The sequence below is a fragment of the Heloderma suspectum genome, chromosome 5 (assembly GCF_057233095.1).
Source record: "Heloderma suspectum isolate Gila_16-S chromosome 5, 16-S_ref, whole genome shotgun sequence".
NCBI classification, from domain to species: domain Eukaryota; kingdom Metazoa; phylum Chordata; class Lepidosauria; order Squamata; family Helodermatidae; genus Heloderma; species Heloderma suspectum.
In genome coordinates, this window is record NC_139462.1 from 45,716,096 (window position 1) to 45,731,272 (window position 15,177).

Below are 15,177 nucleotides of genomic sequence, written 5' to 3' on the forward strand. Positions count from 1 at the left end.
TGAACAACCATGTTTTTAATGCACGGCGGAAGCTCATTAAAGAGGGGGCATGGCGGAGCCCCTGCTAGCATGGCCAGTGGTCACTGGTCAGGAATGCTGGGAGTTGACGTCCAAAACATCTGGAGATCGACTTTCTGTCCATCCCTGCTCTAATCCACGAACGTTTATGGCCAAGTACGTTTCACTCCTGTTTCTCATTCCTCACGCGGGGAAAGAAACGCAGGAGCAAAGTGCACTCAGTTGGCCCTTGCAGGAGTTTCAGCAAGCACAAATTAAGGGGAATCCCTTTGCAATCTCCAGTTGGCGGTATTCCCCAAGACCTCAGTTCCCTCCCAGCCAGAAGGCAGGGCTTGGAGAGGGGAGAGGGTGGGGCCCACAGAGGTTGCCCATGCCACTGGGTTGAGATGGGGAATCTCCCTGGACCAGATTAGACCCACAAGCCGGAAGTCTGAATCTTGGCTTATGCCATAGTGAAACTGGTTAGACATTAGAATGCCACAAGAAAGACAGAGATGCCCTGATTTCAGCAGACTCTTTCCCCTGCTCCACCACCACTCTTTTGGGGGGCAAAAGTGAGAGTTGCCAATAGAAAGATCCCAAGATGAATCTGTAATTGGGCGAGTAGTCCCCGCGCACGCACATGCACGCACACACTCCATACAGAAGGGAGTGGCAAAGACAGGAGACCTTGCCTCCACTCTTAGTAGCTTGGCTTTTTCCTAGTGTGTGTGTAAATAAATTCTTTATTTTTATTTTTTTAGCATTTAAGAGGGCAACCTGTCTGTGTGCAATTTAATGCACCACGAAGCTTCTGCATGCAATTGACATTGGATTTGCCCAAGGAGGGGGTCTGAAAGGGCAATTTAAGAAGACTAACCTTTGCTGCAATCTGTGTGTGTGTGGGGGGGGTGGCTCCGAATCCAAATCAGCCTCAGCCCCACCTTTGACCTGCAGTATTAACCACGGACACCATTGCGGGGTTATCGTAAGCTACTCTCTCTCAGCAATGGTGGCTAAATTGCAGTAGGAGGATATAATAACAGTGCACTACATTGCAGGGATGTTGCACGAATCCCCCAACCTGCAATGTGAGATGACAGCACTAGACAACACTGCAAGTCTTTTGTAAGCTACTGTCTTGGCCTCAGCCCAACTCTTCAGCCTTCAATAGATGTTAATACCACCACTGGACTATGCTGATTGTGAACCACTTCAGTTGGATTCTGATTAAATAAAAAAATATTAATCAGTTTCTTGTTTTCAGTTGCGAGGAAATTAACTGCAAGTAACTGGAAGACAGCCCAGATGCTGACAATACCTTTGTGGAAAAAGAGAATCTGGGATATAGCAACAAATGAAAAGTTGACACAAATGCTAACAGTGCACAGAGGAATAAAGAAAAGAGACACCTTCAAGAAGGATTGGCAAAAATATATAGACTTTATGAAAAGAGTCGAACAGAACAACCTTGGTAGAAGCTCATAGAAATTTGTGGGACTCATGAAAAGAAGAAGATAATAAAGGAATGAAACAGGATGAATTAATATATTACCCTGGAATAGAAATAGAAAATAAAGGAGGGGAGAAGAAAAATCCTGAAACTGACCCGTGGGATGGATTGGGGAGGGATTTTGAATCAATATTAATGTGTTTTTGTATTTTCTTTTGAAAAATAAAAAAAGTACAAAAACGCCCTTCGGTCTGATTCCCAACCTGCAATATTCTGAGTGAATTACACTGCAGATCTGTTGTAAGCCACTCTCTCAGCTTCAGCCCCCTCCAACCTGGAATATAGGGACCATGGTCTGTATTTGCACTGACAAAAGTTGAAACGCACACGCGGCTTCTTCACACAGAGCTTTTATCCTGCTATTAAGATTGCTCACTCACAGAAGTTTGCGGCCCCTTTAGATGATGTCGTCAACCTCCAGGGCATCTCCCACACTAAGGGCCATGCTGTCTGGGGCATTCTGGGAGTTGTGGGACTTTTTTCTGTCTAAACACGCATAGGATTGCACCCTAAATGACCTTTATTCCATTTTTAAATAGATCGGAGATAATGAGCTATCGAATACGCCGTTTGTGTTCCGCCTGAGTTCCCTCTGTGAAAAAGGAAAAGCCCCAAGAAGAAGAGCTAGATCAATGAAACATATGGGACAGGTAGGGAGGGGGAAGGAAGTGTGTGTAAAGGGAGTCTGTCGTGATCCTGCATTTAAAGTGGAAGCAGAAAGCCTCCTTTTAAATGCGGGATTTTAGGCTGGTGTAGAGATGCTCACAGTTAAGGCCAAATTAGACATGCCATTAAATAATACGTGGGAGCAGTGGACTAGCTATCTGTTGGAGTGTTTACTGGCGGTAAATTCAGGATAATCAAAGGGAAGTGGTACTTAAGAACATAAGACGAGCCATGCTGGATCAGACCAAGGGTCCATCTAGTCCAGCATTCTGTTCACACAGTGGCCAACCAGCTGTCAACCAGGAACCCACAAACAGGGCATGAGTGCAACAGCACCCTCCCACCCATGTTCCCCAGCAACTGGTGTACATAGGCTCGCTGCCTCTGGTACTGAAAGTAGCACGTAGCCATCAGGACTAGTAGCCACTGATAGTCTTTTCCTCCTGAAATTTGTCCAACCCCCTTTTAAAGCCATCCAAATCGGTGGCCATCACTAGATTCTGTGGTAGCAAATTCCATAGTGGGGTGGCGTAGCAATATTTTTTTAAAGGGCTCATTCACGGAGTTGAACTAAAACTAGCTGTAATCAGACATGATCTCTATGTGAAGCAGGCTATTGGCATGTAAATGTAATCTTTTTGAAAAGGAATTATTGGCTGGAGAAGGCTGGGAGTTATAGGACTTTTTATGTCTAAATATGCATAGGATTGTACCTTTATACCATGATTCAACCAAAATAAAGCACCTTTTAAGTCCCATTGATTTCAACTGGAATGTTAAGCACATGTTTCAGTCTCACACTAACCTCAATGGGGCTTAAAACTTTGACTGGGTAATGCCGTTTATTTCTAATGGTGCAATCCCATGCATGTTTAGATAGAAAAATGTCCTACAACTCTCAGCATGGCTAGCTGGGGAATACTAGGCGTTGTAGGACTTTCTTCTGTCTAAACATGCATAGGATTGCAGCTTAAGCCAGTTGAATTTTAGTTCCATGCTGTGTGGATCAGGTTAATCAGTTCTGATAGGATTTGCATTGTGTAGGGAGCAATCTATTTTCTTTAAGTTTATCCAACACCAACACAGTATAATGATGAAAGACAAATGTGTCTCCTGAAAAACTGAGTAGAAACTATGTTTATTTTTTCCCCATTTATAAAAGGTAAATATTGTTTGCAGCCTTAGCAACACCATTTCCCTAAACCAACATGGGCATAAAAGATGAATAGATCTTAATTGCATTTCAGCTATAGAACACAGACAAGAATATTAGAACAGTTACTTTGGCCTAGTGGGAAACACAGTTGCTATAAACAAGGTACAGCAATTCTTCCATCAGATTCCAGTTCTGGGCTGTTGTTCAAGCTTTCTTGAAGGTTCGTGTAGCCTTAATTCCTTCATAGGTGTAAGTCTGAAATGGTTTAACAAAACACAGGTCAGAATGCCACTGATGTTTACAGAGATTCCATTTACAATGTGGAATGAAACCACCCCTGGAAAATTCAACATCTCTTGAAGTGAGAGGCAGGTCTTTCTAAGGAGGCATAGATTAGGTCGAACTGGAAGATTATTGTTCAATCAAGACATATAAATGGATAGCACAAGATCCTGTTGCAACAGGATCACTATTACCTAATCATCTTTGGCTCTTGCCTATGAAAGCTCATGCCACAATAAGTCTGCAGTCATACCTGGGAGTCTCACTGAACGCAAGCCTTTTTAGAGTAGGGAAAATGCGGCATTTAATTGTGAAAGCAAAAGAAAGTACAATTTCCTTTTGTGTATTTGTGCTATTCTGCTATACCACAGTGCCACCTAGCGATTATGTAGCAGAAAAGGAAACACTCCTAGTGTACATCTCAATTCTGTGATGAAGCCAAAAGTAGATGCAGCAGATTAACAGCCTTGTGTAAAAAAGTTCATAGCCACAGGAAGGGGCTCTAGAATAACCCCTTGCAAAAGAGAATCTTATGTTCTGGAGCACTGTTGAGTGGGGAAGCGTATCCTATATACCAGGCTTCTGCAATATGATGTCCTTCAATTGTGCTGGATTACAACTCCCATAATTCCCCAACTGTGGATCCCTATGTAGGCCATCCCTGCACAAGAGACAGTATCAGTGGGCTTGGGGGAACCCAAGAAAATGGGGGAGGGGGGAACAATGTTGTAAATTCCCAAAAGAGCCCAGTGAGAACTGGGCATGCTTAGGGGGCACAGAATGACTAGCTGTTGAGGGGAAAAACAGAAAACTGGTGGGTGTTTCTGTGGGTGTCTGTAATGGAGTATTCTGGAAGAGGGCATGGCTGGCTGGAATCCTGAATAGGACCACTGCACATGGCAACATTTTGCAGCAGGACTCACTTGCCATGAACAGATATCTTTATTTTTAACAGGTTAAAGTTTTTCAAGTTTTCAACTTTTAGAGGAGAGAAGTGATTGCTCCCTCAGGCTGTCATTCCAATGCTTTTACATTGCTGAGGAAAGTGAAATCCCCCTCTATTTCCTCCCTTTCAACTGGAAGTAGATGTTTAGGATCAGAACTTGAGAATGTTTCCTCCATTCCTTGTTGAGAGGCTAACATGACTTTTTGTTAACAGTAAGTAACATTACCAATGAAAAGACCCACCAGTTAGCCCAGATGAACTTACCTGAACCATTTCATCTCCTACAATTTCTCTCAGTGCCTTAAGTTCCTTCCCATTGTCTTTCCGGTGGAATGTACCTACCAGCTGACTTCCTTTCATCTCCCAGTTCCCCTAAAACATAAAGGCAGGCATTCAATATGGTTGAGGCTATGTAACTCTCCCAAACCAAAGCAGGTCTATACAGGGATTGCATCACAGAAGAACATGTTTCTTACATGGAGTTCAGTTCCATCAGCCAAGCTGTAGTCAAAATTCTCTCCCAGGTTGAACACTATCTCTATGGTGCGGAAATTGCTGGATTCTTTTATTGTGAACTTGTTTCCTTCTTGTTGGATTATGAGCGACAGGTTGTCATGGGCTCCTAGCTTTCTCTTCACAAAATTAATACCTAGGAATGTAAGGGGATAGCAAATGAGGCGCACAGAAGAGGGTTTTTTTCCAAAAAAACCCCGTTTTTAGCGTATGCAAATTGACTAGTGGAAGGCTAGAATTGGACAGGTTGGATCCAATCCTCCCTTGCTTTTGACCTTTGAAATAGGGGTGCACGAAACCCACTTACCAGTCCGCTGAAGGGGTCCGCAGGGGGGGTAGGTGATCTGTCCCTCCCCCCGGAATCCTCCCTGGCCAGCTCCGCTCTGCGGCAAGTCCGCGGAGCCACCGGCCAGGCCCATCCGCAGCCGGACTTCCGTCCTCTGCCACGCAAATGGCGTCTGGCGTAGCAGACGCCATTTGCGTCCCTGCCCTTGGCTGTGATAGGCTATGTAAATATTTACATAGCCTATCACGGCAAAGAGCAGGGACGCAAATGGCGTAGCGGACGCCATTTGCATCCCTGCTCTTTTCATGATTGGCTACGTATTTACATAAATATCTATCACGTAAATATTTACGTAGCCTATCACAGTCAAGGGCAAGGACGCAAATGGTGTCCACTACGCCGGATGCCATTTGTGTCCGCAGCCCAGCAGCAGATGGCTGCGGACCAAAGACGACGGACCCGGACCAGCCGGTGCCAGGTAGGGTCTGTCCCGACCGGACTTCGCGGGGTGGCGGGGGGAAGCAGTCCTTTCCGCCACGGACTCCGGGGGGGCGAATTCTAAAGAATCCAGCCTCATTGGAGTCCATGGCGGATTTCTCTGCCATCCCTACTTTGAAATAGTTTTCATGTGTGTTCATTTCAGGAGGCAGAAAATGTAACATTTTTTAAACACCTCTTGAAAACACACCTTTTCACACAAGCTTTCCCTGGGATGTAGCTGCTGTTGGGTTTTACCTTGATTTTACCTGGTACTTTGAAACTTTTAAAAGATTTATATTATGTTTTTTTCAAATTGTATTTTATGGTTTGAATTGTGTACTGCTCAGAGAGTCTCAGCTATTGGGCAATATAAAAAAGTAATAAATACATAAATTCAGTGCTAACGTGCCCAGTTTAGATATATCTCTTGTCTTATCCTCTTGCTGTTGTTGGATGTTTAGTCAGTGTGTAAATTATGTGATGTGCACCTTGCCACAGACTAAAGCCAAGGAAAAATATTGGACATACTAATGCTGTTGTATCTCCACCTCCGTTACCTGACCATTTCTCTTTCCTGTTTTGTTACTTTCATGGCACTTTGCGTAGATAACTTCCTGTCCCTCTGCCTTACTCTCTTCAAGGAAAAGGGGTAAAAGTGAAATCCTATATGTGCCTACTCAGAAGTAAGTCACATTGAGTTCAATGACAGAGGTGAGTATAGGATTGCAGCCTTAATTAGCATAAATCGATTACAGAAATGGATTAGCGTATCTGCCCTAAATCCTTCTGAACGCAGGCAACGGGTATAGTTACACACACACAAAATTCCTGGGCATGGCAAAAGTTGATGTGTAGATAGTGACTAGGTGTAACTAACCACGTAGCTTGGGCCAGTAAGCCAGTTTTGGGAGACAGCTGCAAAAAGCCACAGATGCCTTGACTGGCCTATAACAGCAGGATGAAAGCAAGGGCTAAAATGCCTAGAAAAGCAAAAGAAAGACTGGGACCCAAGTAGTTTCTGCTAGGGGGAACGTAATGCAGCATGGACTGGTGGATTTTTATATTGTGCTCAAGGGGCTCTGAAAACGGGCTTAGGAAAGTGAAGTTTTGGCCAGCCACCGCCACCACCTTCATTTCCCAAGAATGCCTGTGGGCTTAGGAGAGGTTGCATTTCGAAACACAGAAACATCTCCCCAAGGTTTGCAAGACTAGTATGGAAGGTAACCATCACCAAAGTGAGAGTTAGTGAGGTGGTTAGGCAATGTCAGACTAGGAGCTTGGAGATCCAGATTCAAATCCCTATTCAGCCATAAAGCTCACAGGGTGTTTCTGGGCCAGTCACTATCTCTCAGGCTAATTTACCTCACAGGGTTATTGTGGGGATAAAAGCGTTTGTGTGCTGGGGTAGGGAAGGGGACATCATGCATGACAGCCTGAGCTCCTTGGCTCAAGGACAGGATAAACATGTAATGAAAAAAGGGAAGGGAGAATCTTTTTGTTCTTTTATTAGAGCTCTAAACTGCTTGATAGAGCGATATGGGTTTGTAGCCATTTCTGTACCTTTAACACTTGTACAGACAAAAAATTATATGGGCAAAGCATTTCCATATCACTGCATCTCCTATGCTAGGAGAGGCTTCTCAACACAGGAGTAACTCTAGAAGTTGCTCTTGACAGAAAGGGAGAGACAACCCTAAAAGTTATGCAGGATTTACCGGCATGGTATTTTGAAGAAAACTCCCTTTGGAGGGCAAAAGAGAGATGCTTTAGAACAAAAGACTAGGACTTAGTAGGTGGACCATGTAGTTCCTATGTCATGGACTAACAGCATGCTATGGCATAGACTAAGACCATGAAAAAAAATGGGCAGGAACTACATCCAGTAACAGCCTTTTGAATAGCAGTGATAAAGAATATTCTTGCAGGAAGTAAAAGAAACTCAGATCTTACCCATTGTTTCCATGAACTTCTCATAGTTTTCACTCTTCTCCACCTTCCAGGTGCCATTGAACGTCATGACTGTCCGTTGTAAGAGGGGGAGCTTAAAACAGAGGTGGTTTCTCTGCACAACCTGAAGTAGGCTTCAGCTTTCCAAGGGGGATTTATGCCTTCACTTATCTTGAAAGCAATTCACACACTGATGTGGCTGACTAAAGTGCAATTAGTCACATGACCCTGTAAGGTCAAGTCGCTGCAATTGATTCTCACTCTTCACTCTATTAGAAATGTAGCTTATAAAATTCTTGTCTCTATGCTTGCTGAAATGAACTCTTTTTATAGGGCAGCTTAGGAGAACTTATTAAATTGGTTGTTGAAAGAAAGAAAGAAAGAAAGAAAGAAAGAAAGAGGGAGGGAGGGAGGGAGGGAGGGAGGGAGAAGGAAAGAATAAAAGACTCAGGGCGGTGCCTTGATTTAATTGAAATTCTTATTTTAGCAAGCAAACTTGCATCAGTGCTTTTTTTGTAGTGTCCTTATATCACTGAGAGAAATTAAATATTTGCCCAAGCAAAGAGCACAAACCTTCTCCGCTCTGCCTTGCAAATCCAGCTTGCATTTGGACGCTGTCCCATTGTGTAGAATAGGGTTGGGAAAGACAACTGGAGAACTATTTATTGGCTGTATTTGTTCTGGAAACCACTCATTATGTTTTGCCCACACCTTAGGTTTGTGCCTTTTGCTTTTCCAGTTCTGAAATTCTGAAGAGGTAAATACAGGGTTGTTATCTGATTTGAATTTTGAAGGAGGTTAGCCAAGTCAAACAAGTTCACATTGTGCTGAGTAACCTGTGTGTTGTTGAGGGGTGTGTAAGTCTTGTGTTCATAGGGCAAACATGAGCCTCAATATAGGACTGATTTAAGAGCAATATTGTAATTAGCATATTTCTTAAACTACTGGCACATGTATTTTAAAAATTGTTCAGGCAATAGATGTTCAGGGAGGTTTGCTCCACACAATCTGTGGTTGTCAGATTGTAACCCAGACACCTTGCACATATTCTTTTAAAAGTCCCAAGACAAATGGGACAGGGTGCAGGTTCCGCCTTCTGCACTTTTCTTCCACCAGCCTGTAAAGCAACACATGAGCAACTCATGTCCTGAGGACCGCATATGCCCCCCCCCTTGCTGCTGTCGTTCTGCTGAAATTCGCGGTAGCAAAAGAATTGGCAGTTTGCTGCCAAATTTCAGTGGCAAACCACTACAGCACAGTGAAAAGGACACATTTTGCTTGACCTTTTTATATGGCAGCTTAGAATAACATATGAAGTTGATAGCTTGATCGATGTAGAGAGCAATCCTACGGTCCCTGGGAGAGTGTCCCAGGGACTATAGGATTGCTTGGAAAACCCTCCCAGGGTCAGAGACAGCACTCTGGAGTCAGAGATCCAAACCCCCTGCCCTGCCTCCTCACAGTCGGTGCAGAAAGATCCATGCCGGCTGCCCTCCACAGTCAGAAAAGTAATCTCAGAGGAGGAGGAAAGGGGCATCCTGGTGGGTGGGGTGGGGTGGGGTGGGGAGGGGAGGAGACCAGAGAGGCCAGGATATGAGATACCCTGAGCGTCCACTAGCATCCTTCTCTTCCCCTCCAAAGCACCCTCACTAGATGGGCTGAAAAGCCCATCTAGTGAAAATCTCCAAAGACAGAGGACAGGGAGCTGAAGATCATCACTTCCTGCCCTGACAGCTTCAGCCCAGCAGGGCACAGGAATCTCGGAAGCCTCCGAGTTTGGAGGCTTCCAAGCAGGAAGGGCACAATCAATCCAATTTTAGCCTTAATATGTTATTCAATTCAATCAACTTAATATTTCTGCTCCATAATAGTTTGCTGCTAAAATTCAGTAGCAAACCACTTCTTTGTTCTTCTTTTCTTTTTCTTTTCTTTTTTTGCTGCGGGGTAAAACTGCAGGTAAAACTGCAGGTAAAACTGGAGTTCTGCTTGCTTCAGCAGCCAGGGAAAGAGAGTAGTGGTGTGGTACAGTGGTTAGAGTGGAAGGTTTGGGGCCTATTACTCACTAACGTTCCTCACAGTTGTTATGAAACAATGGGGAAAATTCTATGTCTGCTGCCCAGAACCCCTTGGAGGAAGGTCAGGATACAAATAAAAATGGTGGAACAGTAGCATTGGAACTACAGTTGTCATTTACACATCACCAAAACAGAAGACATTATGCATTAATTTGCATAACATTTGCATATGCCAATTTATACATGTCTAGATGAACATTTAGAAATAATTGTTAAAATGTAAATAGAAATACAATTTATCTCATATACAATATATCTCATATACAAATATATATATATATATATGAGATATATATATGAGATATATCATGATATATCATCATACAATACATATATCTCATATACAATAAATTGCTACTTTTGAACCCCAAGTTGAGCACAGTGCGTCCTATATATGCCTACTCAGAAGCAGGGCCAGCCCTCCCAGGAAGCACTGGGAGGTGCCCGCATCAAGTGATGGAGCAGGAGGAGCAGCAAATTGCAGCACTCCCCCCACCGCCTCCCCAGGAAGACCCACTGCGGCCATCTCCAGTGGTTGCTCTGGAGAGCCCCACCAGCTGTTCTCCCTCTGTGGCATTTGCCACAACAAGAGAGCGGCTGGCAGGTCTCTCCAGAGCAGCCACCTGTCCTCTGTTTGCCTCATTGACTTACTCCCAGGTAAGTGGGTATGGGATCACAGGTAGGTCCCACTGAATCGAATGGGGCTGATTTCTGACTACATATTTGTAGGATTGCACTGTAAACATCTAAGGGCACAATCCTATGCATGTAGGGAGTTACAGGACTTTTTTCTGTCTAAACATGCATAGGATTTCGCCCTAATTTGTTTTATTTTTAGCTCTAGTGGAAAGTCGTTTCTGACTTTCTCAGGAGCAACCTTTCTTGCACATCTATAAACCTATCAGGAACTTAAAATATATGCCACCAGTTTAAACATACACAGTTATGTGTTGTTTTTTCCCCTACCTAACAACCTAACTTTGGTTTCATAGCCAGTTCTTAACCATGTTTCCCAAGGTACATCGTACAGTTGAAATATAGGATGTCATACAGCTAGGGAACTTTGGGAAGAGCAGCTCTAAGTTCATATTTGCAGTCAAATTCCCCTATTCCCATCTCACTTCCCTACCACAGCTATGAGGTCACAATTACTCCTCTACTCCGGAAGAGGTGCAGGTTGCTATGTTAACCTGGCTGGGTAAATGTTGGCCCTGGAGCTGTTTCACAGGCAGGATGCCACATCGGACTTTGGTACACCTCAGTTGCAGTTCTCAAACCATATTCTCAGGGAGATAAGATAAGCACTTCCCTACATTTCAGCCGACTAACTCAGATAAGTAGTTTGAGGATCATGGCAGAAATGATGATCAATCATTCCTTCGACACAGCCTATTGATGTAGCTACCCTAATTGCCGAAATTAAGAAACAGCTCATGGCACCTCTGGTAGGAAATTTCGATAATTTGCAATGATTTTTAACCACATGATATATCAGAAGGTCATTTCATAACTGGTTCCCAACAGGAACACTGCCATTCAGTTCTGTCATTTCACAGCACTACAACAAATCCCCCACAGAATGAAATGTGGAGGGATACGGAGGATTTGAGGGTGAAAATAAACTAAAGCCTTAGTTATTCATGAGTGAAGCTGCCTGAGGATCTTGTGATCAGGTGGGAGAGCCCCTAGCCAATCCAAAGGTGAGCCTGCTAGACAGACAGTTCCTGGTTTTTGAAGGCCCTTGTGCAAGACACTGTCAATAGACCTCCTCCCTCAGTGAGTCTGCCTTCTCACCACCATTGTCACCAGCTGCTATTGCTCCTCATTTTCTCATGATTGCTCCCACTTGCTTGCTTGCTTGCTTGCTTGACAGAGAGCCAGTGAGCAAGTGTGCAGTAGCATCTATTGATCCTCTTTTTCACCACCACCATGGTCTAGGACAGAGCGAGATGCAGGTGAACAAGCAGTTGCAATGGTGAAGAGGAGAAGCAACCCCAGGAGGCTCTTGTCAGCGTGCCCTTGCTGGGCCCCGTGACCTCAGCAGGTACCCAACCATGCCTACAATTGTCACTGGCATTGCCAGTGCCAGATAGTGTGAGTTGCCCATGCCTTCCTTCTGCTGCTGGGCATCAAATGGTTGGATGAACAAGATGTCCATCAAAATGCCCAACAAAGAGATGTGGAAGCTGGTATCCATGCTCAACATTCAGTGCCCTTTGAGTTTGCCATTCTTTCTTCCAACGTTCTGCATTCCATCACCCTCCAGCTTGGCTATGATCTCCCCTTTAACAAGGTACACACATGCCTTAACACACACACACACACACCACCTCCCAAACATCCCTTCCTCTGACTAGCAGAAGCAATGGCAAGAGCAGGGGACCAGGCAAGTGCCACTGAGCTGGGCAGGGCTGCCAATCCTTTCCCATAGAGACTGAATAATGTGGAATTGCATGGGGAGTGCCATGCTACAGTGGTAGATATTGCCACTCAGAACTGAAGCCCAAAATCAGGGTACAGAACAGATGTATTTAAAGCATTATAAGAGAATGGAAGAAGTACAAAGCGACAAGAAAAGAAATAAAACTTATATTCACTAACAGAACTACATAATATCTAAGGCAAGCTTAGTGACTTACAAAATAGCTTCAGCTGACATGCAAAACAGCAGGAGCCATCCCCACATTTGTGGAAAGCATCCCAGGGAAAGACAAAGAGTTTTGAAACAGTGATTATTTTTATCTCTGGAGATTCAGGGCAGGGGGTGCTGGGTGAGAAAAAGGGAATCCTGGCCTAATCAGATGGAGGGGTAGTGTCAGGGTTGGATCTGAGCCCACAGAGTCCCAAAGCAGCTCTGATTCTGAGGAAGAGATACAATCCATGGGAGAGGAACCTGCTCGTTTTTCAGAGGCGCAGCTGGAGGGAGAGCCCCCCCCCGTTCACATTCGTGGGAGCGACAGTGATCCTGGCATGGGGAGGGAGGGAGAACTTGAGCTTCTAGATGCGAGGCACAGGTGCAGAGACAAGCGAGAGGAGGTGGGCACTGAGAGGAGGTGCTTAGCCCGCTTGGGGCGATGACAACAGCTGCACCCCAATGCCCCACAGGAAAGGGGGGGACACTCCCCTCCTACTCCTTAAGTTCAGAGAGTTGCCGCGCTTTTCTCCAAACAGAGACCAACTGACATCCTAACGCTTAGAATCCCCTGGTAGGCTGCTCCTTTGAGTTTTCCACTTAGTCTCAGGCAATTAGCATCTGTAAGCGTCATTAGGTTGAATGGAAATAAAGCCTTGGAAAAGAGCCCTTTTATCTGTGTGTTGATTCTGGCTACTTGAGGATTTCAGAAGGCAGCAGGAGCGCTCCTGACAGTTCTCTTGGGAATATCTGAGGTGTCTCGTATCCATACAGATGGTAATGTCTAGTGTACAGTTTAGTCCAGGGTCTCCAACCATTTTGAGCTGGTGGGCACATTTGGAATTTTGAGAAAGTGTCATGGGCAACATCACTAAAATGGCTGCCATGGGGCGGGGGGTGCCTATTCACAAAATGGCTATTGTGATTGGCGTGGCCAGTCACAAAACACCCATTTCACTGACAAACTGGTAACGCTAAAAGACAAGTATCTTACCCAAGAACCTGAATACAAGACAAAGGTAGGGGTCTGAGCCTCAGAATACAAAACCACTTCTTTAAAGCCACAGTTTTCTCTGTCTTTCCGGATCACTGTTCCAAAAGTCTCTCACGCACACACACCCTACACTCCCAGCACACAAGATGCACTCACCCCATACACAAAAACATACATGTACCCCATGCTACAAACACACACACACACACACACTTTCTCAGGATCCCTCCCCCAAATTAGCTCCTTTTCTCTGGATCGCTCGTAAACTTTCACACTCGCACCTGCACCCACCATCCATTCACAGATATACAGGCACACTAACCTTCCCTGGCTTTCCTAGTCTGCCCAGTGACTTCCCAAACCTCCCCCCACTGGTTTCCCCCTATCACCCCCACTCCCACCACTGGCTTTTCACTACTTTTCCCTACCCCCCCCAACTAACCTTCCCCAAGCTCCCCAACTGGCTTCCCAAACCTCCCACTGGCTTCCTGCCACCCTTCCCTGCCCCACCCCCAGCTTACAAGGCAACAGCGGCAGAGATACATGTATGTATGTGTGTGTGTGTGTGTATGTGTGTGTGTGTGTGTGTGTGTGTGTATATATATATATGTATATTCTTTTGCCGGGTGGCTGGGCTTGCAGCTACTGGCAAGCTTCAGTTCCTAAGAACATCTCTGGGCCCATGTGGGACTCAGAGGCATTCTTGCAAAATGAAGATGGTGGTGGCTGGAGACCAGAGTTTGACTTGGAAGTGATTCTAGCCACCAGTAGGGATGGCGGAGAATTTCTCCCCGAATCTTCGGGGGGCCGAGCGCCAACGCATTCAGCCCCCCGAAATCAGCGGTGAAATTCTCCGCCACACCCCTGCCACACCCCCGGGATGGGACTTACCGTAGCCGAATGTCCCTCCCGGCGGCGGGTCCTGGCGGCGGTTCGGCGGGCTTTCGGCGGGGGCGGCAGCCGGTCTTTCGACTGGCTGCCGCCGCCGCCATTACAGCTGAAGTAAAAAAAAAAAAAGACCCCGTGATAGGCTACGTAACGATTAACGTAGTCTATCACGGCTAGATCTCCAAAGTCAGCCGTGATAGGCTACGTTAATCGTTACGTAGCCTATCACGGGTGACTTTGGGGGAAAAAAAGCGCGTACGCAAATGGCGGCCCCCATGCGGCGCCGCCATTTGCGTTCCTTATTTGGTCCCTGTAGTCTACGTAAAGATTTACGTAGACTACGGCAAAAATAAGGGCAACGCAAATAGCGTTGCCCTTATTTTCGTCGTAGTCTACGTAAATCTTTACGTAGACTACAGGGACCAAATAAGAAACGCAAATGGCGGCGCCCCATGGGGGCCGCCATTTGCGTACGTGCTTTTTTTTTTTCAAAGTCACCCGTGATAGGCTACGTAATGATTTACGTAGCCTATCACGGCTGACTTTGCAAATCTAGCCGTGATAGGCTGCGTAAATCGTTACGTAGCCTATCACGGGGTGTTTTGTTTGTTTCTTTGTTTTTTACTTTTGTAGTTCGCGGCCGGGGAGACGGGGCGCTTCTCCCCGGCCTGAATTTCGGCCGGGCAAAGAGGGACGCCTCCCCCCCCTCGCCTGAACTTCGGGGGGAGAAGCGAAGCGCCTCCCCCCCACCGCGAAGCAAGCTGCGAGACCAGGTAAGTGACTTTCGTACATCCCTAGCCAC

General features: G+C 45.6%; 1 protein-coding gene across 1 annotated transcript; it reads right to left on the minus strand.

Moving 5' to 3' along the window:
• Window positions 1–759: 759 nt before the first annotated feature.
• On the minus strand, window positions 760–7,917 carry FABP2 (fatty acid binding protein 2). The gene is made up of 4 exons (XM_084855918.1): window positions 7,790–7,917; window positions 5,037–5,209; window positions 4,825–4,932; window positions 760–3,587 (listed from the first exon to the last, which is right to left on the minus strand). Exons 1-4 carry the CDS (start codon window positions 7,854–7,856, stop codon window positions 3,537–3,539), a joined length of 399 nt encoding a protein of 132 aa, XP_084712044.1. The 5' UTR covers window positions 7,857–7,917; the 3' UTR covers window positions 760–3,536.
• Between the last annotated feature and the right edge of the window lie 7,260 nt (window positions 7,918–15,177).